This window comes from Lucilia sericata, unplaced genomic scaffold (genome assembly GCF_015586225.1).
Source record: "Lucilia sericata isolate MDLA Ls3-8-SP2 unplaced genomic scaffold, ASM1558622v1 Contig000639F_arrow, whole genome shotgun sequence".
NCBI lineage: Eukaryota > Metazoa > Arthropoda > Insecta > Diptera > Calliphoridae > Lucilia > Lucilia sericata.
The window spans coordinates 112,166-130,368 of record NW_023994645.1 but is presented as its reverse complement, the minus strand read 5'-3'; the positions used below and the strand labels follow the sequence as shown (position 1 = coordinate 130,368).

Below are 18,203 nucleotides of genomic sequence, written 5' to 3'. Positions count from 1 at the left end.
CTTTGGCTGTAAGTGCCGGCTCATATCCTAAATATGTTTCAATGGATGGAATATCCAGCAACGTTTCCTGCATCACGCTGAACTCGCTGTAGTTGTTTGATATTACAATTTTTGTTCAAAGTAGTCCACCAGATTAATGAGGCATAAGCTGAAAATGTCCTAATTATACTTTTATAAATCCAATGTGTCATAGTAGGACTGAGACCCCTTTTCATACCAATAGTTTTCCTACATATCGCCCAGGACCGGTGTGCCTTGTTGATTCTATCCTCTATGTGATGTCCTCATTTTAATTTCCGGTCAAGTTTTTTTTGAACACCTAACTACTTAACTCTGTCTGTCACCGGTATCTTATTGCCCAGGAACTAGGGTTCAAAGGGTTCAATATACATAAAAATGTGTATCTTTCTTGTGAAAAAACAGATTTCCGTCTTGTCCGGCTTAACATTGAGTCCATTCGGTCGACCCAAGCTCAAGGCCGTATTCAGAGACTCCTCAGCTCTTCTACAAAGATAATTTGGATCCTTACCCCTTAGAATTACGACATCTATTAATTGTGCTAGCCCGGTGTAAAGGGTACAAAATAACACCCTATGGTGTACCACGAAACACCCTTTTCCTGATATTTATATCGTACATCTCGCAGCTTATCCATCTGTTCTTAGCAAGTAGTTGATCCAGTTACAGAGCACCCGGTCAACATAAAACTGGTCCAAGGATTCGATAAGAGTATCAGTGTGCACGTTATTGAAGGCCCCTTTGATGTCAATGCATACCGCCAATTTGGTATCGAAGGATTCACCTATGAAGTGGACAACGTTGTTTAAGACGATTTCCACCGATCGTCCCTTTATATAAGCATGTTTCTTATATTTGATGTCTTTGTCTGATATACTGCAACAACTTATTAAGGGAGCATATAGTTTAGAAATATCTCGACTAAATTACCCGTAGATCCTACTTGGAGTTCAGAAAAAAAACACACTGTGATTATCAGATTTCAGTTGCTATACTCAAATAGCAGTTCAAGAAACAGCAGCTGTGTCCGACACAGTGATAACGGCAGTATATTACACTTTGCAATACACACTGTCATTTGCAATTATAAGTAGAATTGTATTCCTCATTCTCTGAGTTCATTTTTCATATTTTACAGGCAGTTTTTTAATGTTTTTTTTATACTTTTCTTGCATTCTAGCAGCGCTGCCACAGTTAGACTGGGAGGGTGCTTGTCATATAAAAAAAAAATAAATATATTTTTTATTCATTTTTTCTCATTTCGTTGAAAATCATATCCTTTAAGCACAGCTAAGCTTTTAGTCAAATTGAAGTTTGCCTTTGGGTGTTTTAAATACTGTTTTAAACAGACTATGTATGTATGTATGTATATAAAGACATTAATGGTTTTTTAAAAATCTTATATCTGTATATGGGATGGAGTAATATGTATTGCCACACAAGTTTTACTTGACTTTTTGGCAAACATTATATTATTTATGAATTTTAATATAATGACACTATAATTTAACTTCTTATTCGTTTGTGTTTTTTTTTCATTTATTCTTCAGTCTTACATTCGGCTTCCTATTTCTTTGGAATACTTTAAGATTTTTCTATAGAAATTATTTTCAGTTATTGTTGTTGTTGCTACTTCTGATATTGCTGTTATTTACAACATAGTGATCTAAATAAAAAAGAAGGAAAAGTGGAATGCCAGAATAGGAAAGGGAAACTCAAATACACACACACATACACATCGACATACACTTTGTGTGTATAAATAATGGGTTTAACAACATACCGTTTTGTCTTTCAGCATTCCAACTCGACAGTTAAGTACTGCTTCCGTATAGAGATGGGCTGTTGTTATACTATTATCGCCTGAGGTTGTTGAGTTGAGTGGCTCTTCAAAAAATGGCCCCCAATGACGTTCATGATGATGTTTGTTACGAAATATACGCGGTCTTTCTGTCTCCGTCGCTGATGATGATGATGACGACGACGACGATGACGAAAACGCTGTTATTGATGATGAGGATGAAGATGTTACAGATGATAGAGAGGACAGTCTGAAATTGCCAACAACACCACTAGCACCACTATTTGTACCAACAATACCTGCGTCCACTCCCCCATTAAGAGCAGCATCTGTAAATGTGACAAGAGAAGATAATGACATCAACAACCTAAATTCATCTTTACTGAAGTGTATCAAAATAATACTTGAAAACAAAAGGAAAAGTATACTGAAAATGTTAAAAGTAAAAGATACGTATACTTATTATTTTAAATGCGTTATAAAAATGCTAATATTATTTTAGCAACATTAAACAAAATATGCTTGTTGTTATGTTTCTAGATTTAAGCAGTTTTTTCCTATTAATTTTGATGTTTGTTTACTTTACTATAAGTTACACAGGTAAAGGTGGTTTGTTTTAATGTTTGCAACATTTGGAGAAACCAGGAATGAATATCAGGAGTAAATGTGTACTTTATAGCGAAGAATCATTGATTTTAGCAGAAATGGATGACCAATCTAAGATATAAAATGTATAATTTGTCATGATCAGTCAGATGACATTCGATACAATATAGTTTTATTTCAACAAAAATTTCTTTGGTAAAGATCAGCTCATAATTAACCTTATCAATTATATAAAATTCCTTTCAGTAAAACTTTAACGCTCATAACTGGCCTAATACTAGCACTATAATGAAAATCGACACAAACAAAACTTACTCTATTAAATGTGATAAGGATCAGTTCACACCACAACCCCCACATTAAGGTTCGTTTCTGAAAATTACTTTAACCCTTAAAATTGGCTTAATAATACCAGTATATCGGAAAAATCGTCATGAACAAGTTTTATAGGAACCTAAATCTCTCTGAAAAATTTTATTACGATCGGTCCATAATTTACCCTATCTCTCTATTGATCCTCTTTAAAAAAAGCAAACTGTACTACAAACTATTTCTTTATGTAGCGTTATTGTGAATTTTGGTAGCGGTGGCGTATTAGTGATATTATATAGATACACAAATGTTGTGTATACGTTAGTGTGGCAATTAACAAAATATTTTTTCATCGGTTAAATTATAAAAATATGCAGTTATACAACCGAATCCTAAAGGAGACATATTTTCTATAGAATTTTTTTTTTAAAGAATGATAATTATTTTAGAAAAAGTTACTCTGGTAGATACATATTTTCTGCATTAAAAACATAAAATACGCTGTCAATTTTCATCATGATCGGGTCTCTTTGACCCTAGTCCACATACAAAGTCCCCTTCATGCAACCGGACCTTCCGATTTGAGCCTTTTATCTCTCAACTACGTCTAATATACTACTATCTATCCAAAAATCGGCAGAATGTGCCGCCAGAAGAATCCGGGAACTAAATCTCGAAAATTCGACTATATATATGTATATACTTGGACAGCCTTGCATCAAGCAAGGCTCTTAACTCCAATGTTATTAAGTTGAAATGTCTTCTCAATTGTATTCAATCATTGGTACAACTGACACAACGTTGAATTGATATGAGTTGCAGGACATGAGGGCATCCGGGGAAATTAAATATTTAATGAATACGCAACCAAAGGGGCATTCCTAGTCTTAACCCTTGCGCAAAAGGCTATATACACTCCCCTGACGACCTTATCGAAATTGATAGATGACTGGACTTTGAGTGAAACGGAACACATGTGGTCAAATATCACCAGAATATTCAGACTGCTGTGACCCACTCTGGCAAAGCATAGGACTCTCTTGTCTCTTAATTAGAACTCGATAAGGCTTCTGGGCACTACATGATTGGACATATGTCGGAACGTATGGGCTATCCACGTTATAGCTACTGTAGAAGCTGCTTGGAAGAGAAGAAGTGGAATCGGTACAACACCTTCTATGAGAGCTCTTATTCATGATCTGAGTTCAAATTACGGCATACGATATCGATCGAAATCTCAATAGAATCTGAATGGAGATTTCGATCGATATCGTATGCCATAATTTGGCCCCTGGACTCTCTCAAAGATGCGTTACTAGTAGCAAGTAGTCAACGAAATTAGAGAGGGAAACCATTCTCTCAACATAAGGAAATGACAATTTTAATGGTATCACAATGAGCCACAAAGCCTCCGAGTGAACTCACTTCGTTTGAGTTTGATATCTTCACAAAAATTTAACAAATTAAAGTTTTATGTCAATAGAATCCATTTAGAGAAAAAATTTCTGGATCGGCCCATAATTGGTCATAGCTCCCATACAAAGTCCCCCTTAGAAGTTCATCATTTGACGAAGGCTGTTGAAAATGATTGAAATCGGCCTTTTATTTCTCCTAGTCAGCATACAACCGTACATGAACAGATATTATTTGGAACCTAAGATTCAACAAAAAAGCTGTATTATTGAAAATGAATCACATTTAATATTCGCAATTGGTGTAGGGTGTAGGCCACGCCCGATTATAGTTTGTGTTTTTTTTCTTCATAAGCTTTTATATTTCCCCCCCTACTTAACATTCTTTTGTTTTATGTCACTTAAGTAGAGATTATTGTACAAATCCCAGGTTTGTTAAATTGCAAGTAAATGAAAGGCAAAACATCATAGATGTTTATGAGTAAATGTATAGTAAAACTATTTACTAGTCTACTTAAGCATAGAATTATTCATAAACGGATGATGAAGTAAAGTTCATTCTATGCGTTGCTAGTTAGACATCAAGAGATTATTGACGCGAGTTTACAGGATTTTGTTGATAATTTAAGGAATTTAAGTTTTAATATTATTAATTTTTTTCAGACTTAATTTGTCATAACTTTAAAAGGAATATGTATTTACTTTTATAAAGTCATCAAACATAAAGTTTAAGCAAAGGATTAAGTAAATTAATTTTCAGTTGATTATATAAAAAAGTTTTAATCATAAAATAAGTCATAATCATAGATCAAAAATTAAGCACTATGAGTTGACAATAAAATATAATTTATAATCTACTGACTTTTAATATTAATCTACTATTATTAAAAGAGCTTTGTAAAAGATTTATATAAATCATATGCTAAACAATACATGGAATTTTAATAGATTTATTTAAAATTAAGATGCTTCTTGTATTTATTAGCCAAAGAAATTCTTCGGAGTAAACTTGACACACCCAATTTAAATAAAAACACAAATTTGTAGGTGAAAGTATTTGTTCCTTCCAGCCAAGCAAAAAATAAACTTACATAGTAAACCTGTATTTTTATAAATAAATGTTTTCACTAATATTTAACAACCACTCCTTGCCAGTCAATTGCCACAGTATCGCTACACAATCTATACAAACGTTAGTGGTCTAGAACCATGTTACCAAAGGGAATAAAAAAATACCAGAAAATCAATTTTATAGTTGATTTACCTCTGAAAAAAAATATAAACAAAATTAGAAATACAACGAACTGGAGAATATGGCAAAACAGTAAAGAACCAAACAGAATCATAGGTGAATGTGGTTTGGTTTAAGGGTTTGAAAACCGTAAATAATCTAAAAAAAGAGTGGAATGAAATATAGCAAGAAGTCAGAAATACAAAGAAAACAAATTTTAAATATCGTTACCCTATATTCAAAAAGTGCTAAATCAATAAAGTCTAGTTTTCAGGAAAGCAAAAAAACTATTTAATTCGTGAAATATTGCATTAAAAGACAATATTTCTTCCATAATACGTTTTTAACATACTTACTAATTCTTACCTATAAAAAAATTTTAATATTTTGCACATTTTAGCGACTTATTTAAGATAGCACTTTTTGGTCGACAAAAAAATAAATATTTGTTCTAAGTTAGCATGTTTTGTTCAAAGAATAGAACAAAAATTTCTTCTAATAATATGCGTTATTTTATAATTTTATGAAATGTTTTTTTTTTTTTTTTTTTTTAAAGGGATATAAGTCAAACCAATAAGTCCAATAAGATGTATTTACACCATTTAAGTAGAAAAACTCATGGCATATCTGCTTGTTTACTATTCCTTATTCTCAGTACAAATATTTTAAATTATGAAACGTTTTTGAATATAAAAAGTACCAATATTTTTTGAATAATATTCCATAATTTGCACATTTAAAGACTTTTTTATAATAAAAATTATAAATTGCAACCATAGAATATTATAGATCTTAATGTTATAAACGATTTCTGAAATAACTTTACATTTTTCGGAAAAACATTATTTAAAGTCTAAAACTGGCTTTATATACAAATATATAAATGATAATATCTTAAAAACTATACATTAAATTTATTAATCTTCACCTGTTTTGTGTTCAGCATGTTCATCTTGTTAATATACAAAATAAATTTTAAATAAATTTGAAGTTTTAAAAAATTTTTTAAAATTTGTATGGAAGTTAGCACTTATTTTCTTCAATAAAAATTTAACTTTGAGATAGCATATTAACAAAAATTGTTGTTAAAAGTGCAAAAATTACTTTTTTGGTTTCAAATTTATACCAGACGTGGATCATGCATTGAGGAATCCTTTTGCATCAAAAACTCACTTTGCCCAAAATTGAGTTCGCACTTTTTGAATATAGGGTCACGATATGCCTTTCCCATACCTAAATAGACTTGAAGCACACAACTGATAAAATAGCAGAATATAATCAGGCATTACTGACAATTTTGGCCTAATATTTAGGCAAAACTCTTTCAGCCATATGCTCGCGGCATACTTTAAGTTTTATTAAATTTAGCTTCATTTATAATGTTTCATATAGAAACGAAGTTAATTAAATTTCATAAATAGACAACAATCAAGATTTTGCTTTTAGGTAAATTTTTTCTACTAAAGAGAAACTTTATTGAATAATTATCTAATTTAAAACAGGAAACTATATTGTGGTGTTCTTTTTGTAGCGTTATTGTGGATTTTGGTAGAGGTGGCGTATTAGTAATATTTAATTTGTTTCACAAATGTTGTGTATACGTTAGTGTGGCAATACAAAATCTTTTTTTATACCCTCCACCACCATCAGTGGTGATAGAGGGTATATATAACTTTGTCATTCCGTGTGTAACACCAAGAAATATTCATCTGAGACCCAACAAAGTATATATATTCTGGGTCCTTATCAAATTCTGAGTCGATTTAGCTATGTCCGTCTGTCCGTCTGTCCGTCTGTCTGTGTAAAACACGCTCACGATAAAACGAAGCAATAGAGTTTAACCAAATTCACCCAAAATGTTCTTCATTTTCCTAAGTTGTTTGGTATTGAAAATGGGCAAAATCGGTTCACACCGGGAAAAGTTATGAATCAAAATTTAAAACAACCTCGAAAAAAATAAGCATTTTTTACACATTCTGATGTAATTTTCTCGAAAACTATGCAAGATAATTCCATGAAAATCACCACACATTCGTTTCTATACAAGAGCTTGATCCCTGCTGAAAATTTTTAGAATCGGTCCACAATTTCATATACCTCCCATACAAAAGTACATATTCCCGGAAAATGGGTTTTTTGTTAATAACTTCCGTCAGAATGTTGATATCTTCACAAAATTTTACAAATTAAAATCTTATGGCAATAGAATTCATTCAGAGAAAAAATTTTCTGGATCGGTCCATAGTTGGACATAGCTCCCATACAAGGTCCCCTCCCGAAAATCACTTAAACGCGCATAACTCATTACTAAATTAAGATATCCATATAAAATTTGGTATAAGTATTAGTCATATGCACAGAAATGTTACTGTGGAATTTTTTCCCGATCGATCCATAATTGGTCATAGCTCCCATACAAGGTCCCCTCCCGAAAATCACTTAAACGCCCATAGCTCATTACAAAATTAAGATATCCATATAAAATTTGGTACAGGTATTGTTTATATGCACAGAAATGTTACTGTGAAATTTTTTCCCGATCGGTACATAATTGGTCATAGGTCCCATATAAGGTCCCCTCCCGAAAATCACTTAAACGCCCATAAATCATTACTAAATTAAGATATGCATATAAAATTTGGTACAAGTATTGTTTATATGCACAGAAATGTTACTGTGAAATTTTTTCCCGATCGGTCCATAATTGGTCATAGCTCCCATACAAGGTCCCCTCCCGAAAATCTCTTAAACGCGCATAGCTCATTATTAAATTAAGATATCCATATAAAATTTGGTATAAGTATTAGTCATATGCACAGAAATGTTACTGTGGAATTTTTTCCCGATCGGTCTATAATTGGTCATAGCTCCCATACAAGGTCCCCTCCCGAAAATCACTTAAACGCGCATAGCTCATTACTAAATTAAGATATCCATATAAAATTTGGTACAAGTATTGCCCATATGCATAGAAATATTACTCTGAAAGTTTTTTCCGATCGGTCCATAATTGGTCATAGCTCCCATACAAGGTCCCCTCCCGAAAATCACTTAAACGCGCATAACTCATTACTTAATTAAGATATCCATATAAAATTTGGTACAAGTATTGCCCATATGCGTAGAAATATTACTCTGGAATTTTTTCCCGATCGGTCCATAATTGGTCATAGCTCACATACAAGGTCCCCTCCCGAAAATCACTTAAACGCTCATAGCTCATTACTAAATTAAGATATCCATATAAAATTTGGTACAAGTATTGCCCATATGCATAGAAATATTACTCTGAAAGTTTTTTCCGATCGGTCCATAATTGGTCATAGCTCCCATACAAGGTCCCCTCCCGAAAATCACTTAAACGCGCATAACTCATTACTAAATTAAGATATCCATATAAAATTTGGTACAAGTATTGCCCATATGCATAGAAATATTACTCTGAAAGTTTTTTCCGATCGGTCCATAATTGGTCATAGCTCCCATACAAGGTCCCCTCCCGAAAATCACTTAAACGCGCATAACTCATTACTTAATTAAGATATCCATATAAAATTTGGTACAAGTATTGCCCATATGCGTAGAAATATTACTCTGGAATTTTTTCCCGATCGGTCCATAATTGGTCATAGCTCACATACAAGGTCCCCTCCCGAAAATCACTTAAACGCTCATAGCTCATTACTAAATTAAGATATCCATATAAAATTTGGTACAAGTATTGCCCATATGCATAGAAATATTACTCTGAAAGTTTTTTCCGATCGGTCCATAATTGGTCATAGCTCCCATACAAGGTCCCCTCCCAAAAATCACTTAAAAGCACATAACTCATTACTAAATTAAGCTATCCATATAAAATTTGATATACGTATTACACATATGCACAGAAATATTACTGTGGAATTTGTTCCCGATCGGTCCATATTTGGTCATAGCTCTCATACTAGGTCCCCTCCAGAAAATCACTTAGATGAACAATATTCATTACCAAATAATGATATAGATACAGAATTTTGAAATTCTGTCTTTATATACATAATTGGTCATATCTCCCATAAAAGGTCCTTTTACGAAAATCTCTTAAACGCACATTACTCATTACCAAATAAAGCTATACTAAATTACGATATAGATACAAAATTTGACTGAAATATAGCTTTTATGTACAGAAATTTTGCTTAAAGAATTTTTATGATCGGTCTATAATTGATCTTATCTCCCATACTAGGAACTGCCCCTAAAAGCGCTTTAACCTTATTTAACTATTTGCATTATCAATTTGTGTAGAACAAAATTATATATATGTATGTATTTTCAAAATCCTTAAATCTTTCACACACATGCATACATGCAAATTATTAAATATTGCTAAGCACTAAAAAATATAAAAGAAAATGGCGTTTATAATGTTCAATAAATCTTGGAATTTTAATAGATCTAAGCTGTTTAAATCTTGGGATTTTTCTATTTAAGACTTATTTGTACAAATATTTGATCAATTAGAAAAGTATTAATATAAAAGTAGCTGGTGGAGGGTATTTAAGATTCGGCTCAGCCGAATATAGCACTCTAACTTGTTTACTTTTATATGTACCTGTAAAAATTGTATGCCAATTGATCCAATATCCTAAATACCTAAAATTTTAGTAAAATCTGTTAAAAATAAACCGTTGCACAGTGGTATAGGAAAAAAAAAGAGGGAAATAATTCGGTAACTTCTAAACGGTTAATCCGATTTTAATGAAATTTGGTATGCACAAAGAGGAGGTGTTGTCGAGTTTAGGTTTTGAATTTGGACCTTATAGGCCAACCAGGGGCCCGGCGGGGGGTCCTCAAATTAGGACACCTCGCCTATGTTAAATTTTTAAAACGATCCTATTTCTTCATTTGAGTTCCGATTTAAAAAAAATTTCGTATATAGAATCTCCTCATCGAGCACTATAAAAAATGTCGTCGTAGCAGTAAATTATCTCTTATAGTTTAGGAGATATTCGCATTTGAATATTAAAATTTTAAAATTTTTACCGTCCTTACTTTAGTTTTTTTGATAATAGCAGGTCCAAATATTTCCGATTTTCGCCATTTTTTTTTATTTGCTTAACAACAAGTTTATATACCAAGCAGTGAAAGAATTATGTAAAAATCATGACTGAGTCCAAAGTTATAGGCATTTAAATTTAAAAAATTAAAAAAAGGCGATTTTTTGTCATTTTTTTGGGAAAAAAGTATCTTTTTCTTTTTAAGTTATCTAAAAAGTTTCTAAGAAGATGTATATAGAATTTATACTTTTTGGAAAGCTGACTTTACATAAAATACGATATATGAAACAAAACCTAAAAATTTTTGATACCGAGGGGACCAGGTCCATCCAAAAAAACCCTATTTTTTATGGAAAATTAAATTTTGAGCAAAAATTCTCAAATCGCATAGTCGATATCAAATTATAGTGACCTGTTTTATATGACCCAATAAGTTCTTAATCATTTTGTAACGGGTTTCGATAACCCCGCCCCTGGTATGGATATAATAGGCAAAAAACTAAAAAATCCCATTTTTGGGATTTTTTAAAACTTTTTTGGGAATTCCGGGATTTCTAATAAGAAAATTCGAAATTTTGATTTAATTTTGGATTTTAAGTAAAAAAATCTACCTAACTGTAAAATTTCATCAAAAAATATTCATAAATAAAATTTTTATTGCAATTTGAAAAATTTGTATCTTCGCAAAAACTGAATAAAAAACATTTTTTAATTTTTTTTAAAAAAAGTATTCCGCGAATTTTTTAATTTTCAAAAATTATATACAGTTTTGAAAAATAGACAAAATTACCTTTCCATTGATATATAACATGCCTACCTAATGTTTTTTAAGTGACAAATTAATTAGGGAAAACTCAACATCTTTTAGAAAATTTGCCTAGCACTATTATTTTCATCCATAAGGTTAACTCTTAAATTTGTTACATATATGGATGAAAATAATAGTGCTAGGTAAATTTTCTAAAAGATGTTGAGTTTTCCTTAATTAATTTGTCACTTAAAAAACATTAGGTAGGCATGTTATATATCAATGGAAAGGTAATTTTGTCTATTTTTCAAAACTGTATATAATTTTTGAAAATTAAAAAATTCGCGGAATACTTTTTTTAAAAAAATTAAAAAATGTTTTTTATTCAGTTTTTGCGAAGATACAAATTTTTCAAATTGCAATAAAAATTTTATTTATGAATATTTTTTGATGAAATTTTACAGTTAGGTAGATTTTTTTACTCAAAATCCAAAATTAAATAAAAATTTCGAATTTTCTTATTAGAAATCCCGGAATTCCCAAAAAGTTTTAAAAAATCCCAAAAATGGGATTTTTTGGTTTTTTGCCTATTATATCCATACCAGGGGCGGGGTTATCGAAACCCGTTACAAAATGATTAAGAACTTATTGGGTCATATAAAACAGGTCACTATAATTTGATATCGACTATGCGATTTGAGAATTTTTGCTCAAAATTTAATTTTCCATAAAAAATAGGGTTTTTTTGGATGGACCTGGTCCCCTCGGTATCAAAAATTTTTAGGTTTTGTTTCATTTATCGTATTTTATGTAAAGTCAGCTTTCCAAAAAGTATAAATTCTATATACATCTTCTTAGAAACTTTTTAGATAACTTAAAAAGAAAAAGATACTTTTTTCCCAAAAAAATGACAAAAAATCGCCTTTTTTTAATTTTTTAAATTTAAATGCCTATAACTTTGGACTCAGTCATGATTTTTACATAATTCTTTCACTGCTTGGTATATAAACTTGTTGTTAAGCAAATAAAAAAAAAATGGCGAAAATCGGAAATATTTGGACCTGCTATTATCAAAAAAACTAAAGTAAGGACGGTAAAAATTTTAAAATTTTAATATTCAAATGCGAATATCTCCTAAACTATAAGAGATAATTTACTGCTACGACGACATTTTTTATAGTGCTCGATGAGGAGATTCTATATACGAAATTTTTTTTAAATCGGAACTCAAATGAAGAAATAGGATCGTTTTAAAAATTTAACATAGCCGAGGTGTCCTAATTTGATGACCCCCCGCCGGGCCCCTGGTTGGCCTATAAGGTCCAAATTCAAAACCTAAACTCGACAACACCTCCTCTTTGTGCACACCAAATTTCATTAAAATCGGATTAACCGTTTAGAAGTTACCGAATTATTTCCCTCTTTTTTTTTTCCTATACCACTGTGCGTTGTTTTTCGAATTGTAAAGATATGCAGTTATACAACTGAATCCCAATATAAAAGAGACATATTTCCTATAGAAAATTATATTTTAAAAGAATCATATTTACTTTAGAGGAAGTTGCTCAGAAAGATATATTTTCTGCAGAAAAAGTTTTTTTAAAAGAAACCTATTTTCTATAGAAAATACCTCTTTAAATTTTAATGGAGGTTTTTTTTTATTTTCTATAAAAACAGTTTCTTTAAAAGATACACATTTTCTAACAAAATTGTCATAAAGAGGACCTTTGTATTCGTCAATTATGAACCGATACTCATAAAATGTTGTACATATTTAGATTTCGTTTGTATAGAACTTGTTTATGCCAAATTTTAGCGCAATACTCGTATTTTAAGTAAGGAAAACTCGTATTTTAATAACCAAAACTCTTTCCTGAAGAGAACGTTTTATAGGGGCTAGGGGCTAAATCAGTCCTCATTAAATTCGGAATGAAGAATTATGTTAATAAGTATAAAATTATTTTATGTCGATTTTAATCGCTGTACTAGTAGTTTTCTGATTTATCTTCATCAAATTTTCTAAAGAGGATCTCATATGTGGGGTATGGTCAATTGTTGACCTATCCTCAAAACTTTTTGTAGACCGATTTTAGGGTCATTTTTGGCCCAATCCTTAAAAAAATTGGTTGAAAGGTTTTGGTTCGTAAGAAACTTACTTATACCGAATTTCATAGCTATACTCGCATTTTTGGGCCAGTAATGAGTGTTAAAGTCATTTTCTAAAGGGAACCTTATATGGGGGGTAGGGTCAATTATGAACCGATCCTCCAAGAATTTTGTAGAAAGATTTTGGGTCATAGGAAATTTATTTATGTCGAATTCCATCGCTATACTCGTACTTCTAATGCAGTTATTCCCGTTAAAGCTGTTTATTGGAGGTCCACTTGTATTGGGCTATCCGAAAAACTGGACCGATATTACCTATTTTCAATACCAAACAAACCTTAGTAATAGAGAATATTTATGCAAAATTTTAACTGTCTAGCTCCTCTGGTGTGGTCCCTATCGTGATTTCAACAGACAGACGGACGGACGGACAGACGGACGGACTTGGCTAGATCGTCTTAGAATTTAATAAGGACCCGGAATATATATACTTTTATGGGTCTATGACCAATATTTCGATGTGTTACAAACGGAATGACAAAATCAATATACCCCACATCCTTTTTGATGGTGGGTATAAAAACAGTTTTTCTATTGAAGAAGTATTTTTAAAAAAGATAACTTTTCTATTGAATGTTTCTCTTCAAAATAGACACTTTTTCTTTTGAAAATAAAGAAACAATTCACATTAAAAGAGACATTTTCTAGCTAAGAATTCTCTTTAAAATAACTCTTTTTCTATTAAAGGTCTGTTTAAAAAAGAGATATTTTCTACTGAAAATTCAATCTAAAAGAGACACTTTTGATACCCACCATTAAAAAAAGGGGGTATATTGATTTTGTCATTTCGTGTGTAACACATCGAAATATTGTTCACAGACCCCATAAAGTATATATATATATTCTGGGACCTCGTAAGATACTAAGACGATCTAGCTATGTCCGTCCGTCTGTCTGTTGTTGGCACGATAGCGTCCACAAAAAAGAGATATTGATATGAAATTTTCCCAAAATATTTCTTATTGATCAGAAATATTTGGTATTGAAAATGAGCAAAATCGGTCAACGATTTCACATAGCCCCCATACAAATGTACCCTCCGGAATATAATGTAAAAAGTTTTAAACATTCAAAAATTCGTTGTTTATGAAGTAAATGCCACAAAATATCGTATAAGTCAGTTTTTTTTACTTCCGAAATAAAATACTGAATTATGGCGGACATAGGACTACAATTGGCCCTACCCCCTATATAAGGTCCACTTTAGAAAATGACTATAATGCTGATTACTGGCTTAAAAATACGAAATTCGACACACAAAAGTTTTACGCGAGCCAATAACTTTCCATCAAATTTTATGTGGATCGGTCCATAATTGATCCTACCCTCCATATAAGGTCCCCTTCAGAAAATGACTTTAACGCTCATAATTGGCGTAAAAATACGTATATAGCGAAGAAATTTGACAAAAGTAAGTATCTTAGGAGCCAAAATCTTTTCACAAAATTGTATGTGGATCGGTCCATAATAGGTCCATAACGCTCATTACTGGCTTAAAAATAAGAGTATAGAAGTGAAATTTCACAGAAGTAAGTTTTATATGAGACAAAATCTCTCTATCAAATTTTATGTGGCCTTAATAGTACTTAATTAATTTAATGCCCATTACTGGCTTAAAAATACGAGTATAGCAATGAAATTCGATATAAACATGACTTGTTTAAACCAAGATCGTTTTCGAAAATTTATGAGGACCGGTCTATATTTGACCCTACGGTTTATAAGGTTTATATAGGGGCTAGGGGCAAATATGGATCGATCCCGATAAAATTTTGTGATTAGATTTCTATTTAAATAATATTTATTTGTGCTGAATTTCATCTCGATATTAGTGTTTAAATATGAATTTTGGACATTCAAGTCATTTTCTGAAGGGGACTTTGTATGGGAACTAGGGTCAACTGAGGTCCGATCTTTTCGAAATTTGGCAAAGTCGTCAAGGCTTGTAAAAAACTTATTTGTACCACTTTTTATCGAAATACAGGTAAATTTAACATTATTATGAGCTCAAGGGCCCTTTTCGGGAGATTCTGTTGTATGGGGGCTAGGTGAAATAATGGGCCGATATTAACCATTTTCAATAGGCTTCGTCCAGAAAAAGCACGTGTACCAAATTTCATCTAATTATATTGAAAATTGCTACCTGTACGTTACGCCAGACGGACGGACAGACGGACATAGATTAGTCGACTCAGAAAATGATTCTAAGCCGATTGATATACTTTATGGTATAGTATGTACGACGAATATTGTTGTGTGTTACAAATATCACCACAAAACCAATATAGCCTCCACACTAAAGTGGTGTAGGGTATAAAAAATAACGCCTTTATTTGGTACTACATAAACAATTGATTAAGTTACCTTAGTATTCATACAAACTTCATATAAAATAATCTTTTAAAAATGCCCAGACTTTTTAAGGACATATTATTTCTTTATATAATTTATTTAAGTACTCTACTCTTCAAGCAACCACGTCATCGCACTCATTTTAGATATGTATTCAAATGTTTCTACTTAGCTTTAATAGCGACATAATAATTATATTTTATGATATTTTTAGAGCAACTTTGTTGCATCATAGACTCACCTGAATTTGTCCAATGATTTTTTGAAAATGTAAAGTCAAGTGGAAAATGTTGTTGCTGGTCTTGCTGTTGCTGCTGTTGGTCATTATTATGAAAACTGCTGGTACCTTGACTTCTGCTCGCATCGCTGACTGTGATGGTGCTTTTGCTTTTCTTAACATTTTTAAATGACAATCCACTAGCATTACTGATACTAGTAGTGGGTGCATAAGAACTTAAACTATTTTGTTGTTTGCCCAACAACATGGTACTTAAACTAACGCCACTGCTGTCACCACTAGTGTTGCCACTATTCCTACTGTTGCCCCTGGTCCTAAATGTTGTGTGTATCAAGTTTAACGTTTGTGTTGGGCTAATACTGTTGATGTTGCTCATAATTCTGGACGTCTTAGTATTGTGATAACCAGACATTGTTGTTGTTGATGTGGGATATGCTACAGACGATGTTAGAGAAGGTGATGAAAATTTCTGTTGTATAGCACCACCAGCTCCTTCAAAAGACGATGATGATGATGGTAAATATGATGATGACCAGGACGACGATGACGACGGCGATGAGGCAAATGTACTATGTGTTGTATCGAAAGCATTGAATTGTAAACTTTCAACTAATGCGGCTGTAGATCCAACTACTGCCTGTGTCTGTGGTAAGGCCACTGCCACAACTGTTACAGTTTTTGTTATTGTAGCTGTCCAGGGAAAAATAAAAGAAAGTAAAGTATGAAAAAACCAAGAATAGAAATTGAAATCCAATTAAAAAATACATACATTTTAAATTAAATACTAGCAGCAAATTCTTAGGAGTAGTAATAGTTTCAGGTATAACCAGCACTTGACTTCTTTCTCTAATGCCTTATAATGTTTAAGCACCCTAAATGCCACCCTGTTAAGGGGGTTTAAGCAATTAATGCTTATAAAAACAATAGATAATGGTCTTCTCTGGTCGGTAACCAGCGCTTATATTTAGTTATCAAGATAAGTAAGTATTCCTTTTTTTATATTGAGACGTGAGTATTTTGTTGGTATTTTACCTTACGCTTAGTTGATTATTAAGCAAGATTATGGTATTAAGGAATATTTTTTATTATTTTTAAAAAGCTTTTATATTTAAAAAAAAATATTGTCAAGTCCTGCAAGAAATTTATAATCCAATTAAAATTAATCATAAATATTAAGCGCGTAAGTATATACAACAGAAAATAAAATAATCTCACGTTTTAGCTGATGATAAACGATTGAAACTGAAGAAATTTAATATGACTACAATGGTGACAAATAGGAAAAACTTAAATTATAGAATAATACGAATAAATACTTAATATTGCCAGCAGACTTCTTTAATGTGATATTCAATTTCAGTTGTTTTTAGAAATTAAACTTTTAAATTTTAATTTCAACTTCATACAAATGTATAATTTTAATTTCCCCAAAAAAAATACTTGCAGATATAAGTCAGTTTTATCGATTTGAAATATTATGTGACCGTATATTTTAAATGTTTTTTCACCTCTTTTTAAGTAACTTCTCTACCAATGACTTGTTAAGAAGCCACTAATAAACATTGGCAATTTTTTTGCGGTTTAAGCTGGTTAAAGCCCATAAAGCCTTCAAGCGGCCTACAAAATTGATATTTATATCTATTTGTATTTAATCGTATTACAGTATTTTTTTCGGTTGTCTCTTAGCAAATACATATATATTGCAAAATGTATGTATGTATGTGCTGGTCCATGGCAATATTTCTCTTTTAACCGCAGCCAATGCAACGTTTTTTTCCATTATTAATAGCCATCATCATAAACGTTTTAATAAAATTATTTTTACTAGTAGATAGAAATGCGTGTATGCTTGTATGAGTTTTTCATAAGTGGTCTGGTGCACACAATTACGAATTAAAATTGTTATGAGTACCCCATAGTTTTACAAGGGATCAAAGTATCACATCATGGGAGTAAAGAAAGTAAATTGATGCTTTAGTATCAATAAATAAGGAGAGAGATAACTCTCTGTAAAGTTTTTTTTTTAATGTATTTCTTAACCCACCATAAGTAATACATACGTTGCATTGTCAATTATCCTTTCTTATAGACAATTATGTAAAGTTGCTGTCTGTACGGTGTTAATTGACCTATTAGTTCGAAAACTGCAGGGTAAAGATACATACATAAGTCTTTGTATGCGTACGTGTAATTGCGTTTGTGTGCATGAATGTGTGTGTGTGAGTTAAGCTGGCCTTTGTGATTTAACCATAAATCAAATGATTCAATTAATAAAGT

At 31.5% G+C, this 18,203-nt stretch overlaps 1 protein-coding gene across 2 annotated transcripts in view; it reads right to left on the bottom strand.

Moving 5' to 3' along the window:
* LOC119606940 (putative uncharacterized protein DDB_G0277255) overlaps positions 1-18,203 on the bottom strand; it is a 141,883-nt gene that overhangs the window by 37,507 nt on the left and 86,173 nt on the right. For both annotated transcript variants that reach the window (XM_037960612.1, XM_037960613.1), the window contains 2 exons: positions 15,930-16,616; positions 1,802-2,148 (listed from right to left, as the gene is read on the bottom strand). In XM_037960612.1, coding sequence (XP_037816540.1) covers positions 1,802-2,148; positions 15,930-16,616 — 1,034 coding nt within the window. The remainder of the gene's footprint in view (positions 1-1,801; positions 2,149-15,929; positions 16,617-18,203) is intronic.